This window comes from Saimiri boliviensis, chromosome 17 (assembly GCF_048565385.1).
Source record: "Saimiri boliviensis isolate mSaiBol1 chromosome 17, mSaiBol1.pri, whole genome shotgun sequence".
Lineage (NCBI taxonomy): Eukaryota > Metazoa > Chordata > Mammalia > Primates > Cebidae > Saimiri > Saimiri boliviensis.
In genome coordinates this window covers 48,994,485-48,996,094 of record NC_133465.1, presented here as the reverse complement: position 1 = coordinate 48,996,094, position 1,610 = coordinate 48,994,485, and the positions used below count along the sequence as shown (strand labels likewise).

The 1,610-nt window shown below is 48.5% G+C and overlaps 1 protein-coding gene across 1 annotated transcript; it reads left to right on the top strand.

Moving 5' to 3' along the window:
• The first annotated feature begins 291 nt into the window (after window positions 1-291).
• LOC101041098 (transcription elongation factor A protein-like 4) lies at window positions 292-1,147 on the top strand. The gene is given in 2 exon segments (XM_074389130.1): window positions 292-691; window positions 693-1,147. Coding segments are annotated over 2 exon segments (633 nt in total). The 5' UTR covers window positions 292-419; the 3' UTR covers window positions 1,054-1,147.
• The last annotated feature ends 463 nt before the right edge of the window (window positions 1,148-1,610 follow it).

Here is a 1,610-nt window from a genome sequence, read left to right as displayed (position 1 = left end):
GATCACTTGAGGCCATGAGTTGGGGACCAGCCGGACCAACATGGTGAAACTCTGTCTCTACTAAAAATACAAACATTAGCTGGGTGTGGTGGTCCACACCTGTAATCCCAGCTACTTGGGAGGCTGAGGCAGGAGAATTGCTTGGACCTGGGAGGTGGAGGCTGCAGTGAGCTGAGATTGCACCACTGCACTCCAGATCTGGGTGACAGAGCAAGACTCCATCTAAAAAAAAAAAAAAAAAAAAAAAGCTCTGTCCCTGTGGCTGGGTCCCATATGCTCCGATCCCTGGGCTCCTAATTCTTGGTCCAGTTTCTTCCAAGTCCGCACATCTATTGTTCCCAGTGCTCTGCGAGGCCTGAAAAGGAGGAGCAACCTGTCCAGAATCCCCGCAGGACAGGAAAAGGAGGGGAAATCTCCACATGGAAAAACTCTGCGATGAAAATGAAGGAATGCCTTCGAACCAAGGAAAGATGGAAAATGAAGAACAGCCACAGGATGAGGGAAAGCCAGAAGTACCGCGTACTCTGGAAGACAAGGAGAAGTTAGAAAACGAGGGAGAGACAGAAAACAAGGGCGAGACAGGAGATGAGGAAATGTTAGAGGTTAAAGAAAAGCCAGAGAGTGAGGAAGAGGTGGAAGAAGAAGGAAAGTCAGAGAAGGAGGGGGAGGCAGAGATGGAGGGAGGATCAGAGAGAGAGAAACCCAGGGAGCGAGGGAGAGCCAGACAGTCAAACAAGGGCTGCAGGGAAGCGCCCAGCTGAGGATGATGTACCCAGGAAAGCCGAAAGAAAAACTAATAAGGGGCGGGCTCATTACCTCAAGGAGTATAAAGAGGCCATACACGATATGAATTTAAGCAATGAGGACATGATAAGAGAATTTGACAATATGGCTAAGGTGGAGGTTGAGAAGAGAAAAAGCAAACAGAAAATGGGGGCGTATTTGTGGATGCAAAGAAATTTACAGGACCCTTTCTACCCTAGAGGTCCAAGGGAGTTCAGGGGTGGCTGCAGGGCCCCACGAAGGGACACTGAAGACATTCCTTATGTGTAGTGTCCCTGGCAAGCATATACCAGACCATGTGCTTTAACCTTATGGTAATACTTTAGGCATCCCTCCTGTTACTAGCTGCCTTTTGATCCAACTGCAACGCAGTGTTCTCACTAGCAAATTTTCATCTGTTACATGGAAAAATGTTTATGGCGCATTGTGAAATTTAAAAAACACAACTTGCAGAACCAAAAAAAAAAAAAAAAAAAATCCCATCCAATGGCAGGACCCTGGGCACAGGACATGGGACATGTCTCAGTAGTCTCAGTCATAGCCACTGGCTGGGACAACTCCAGCAAACAGTGTCTTTGCTGGTCCTTCTCACTGTCCACCCACTGGCATTTCCTGACTCATGGAGGGGCCCTGCAGACCCCTTCCCCAGATCTGATTCCTGGGTCTGGGGTCCCACCAGCAGCCTCGCTCACTCCGCTCACTCCGCATTTCCCTGGAGGTTCCACCCCACACCCTCTTGACTCTCCAGGGAGTGAAAAGCTCCTTTCACTTTCACCTTGATGATCTGTTAAAAGTCAAATCCAAATCATTAGCAATAGAAGTCAGTT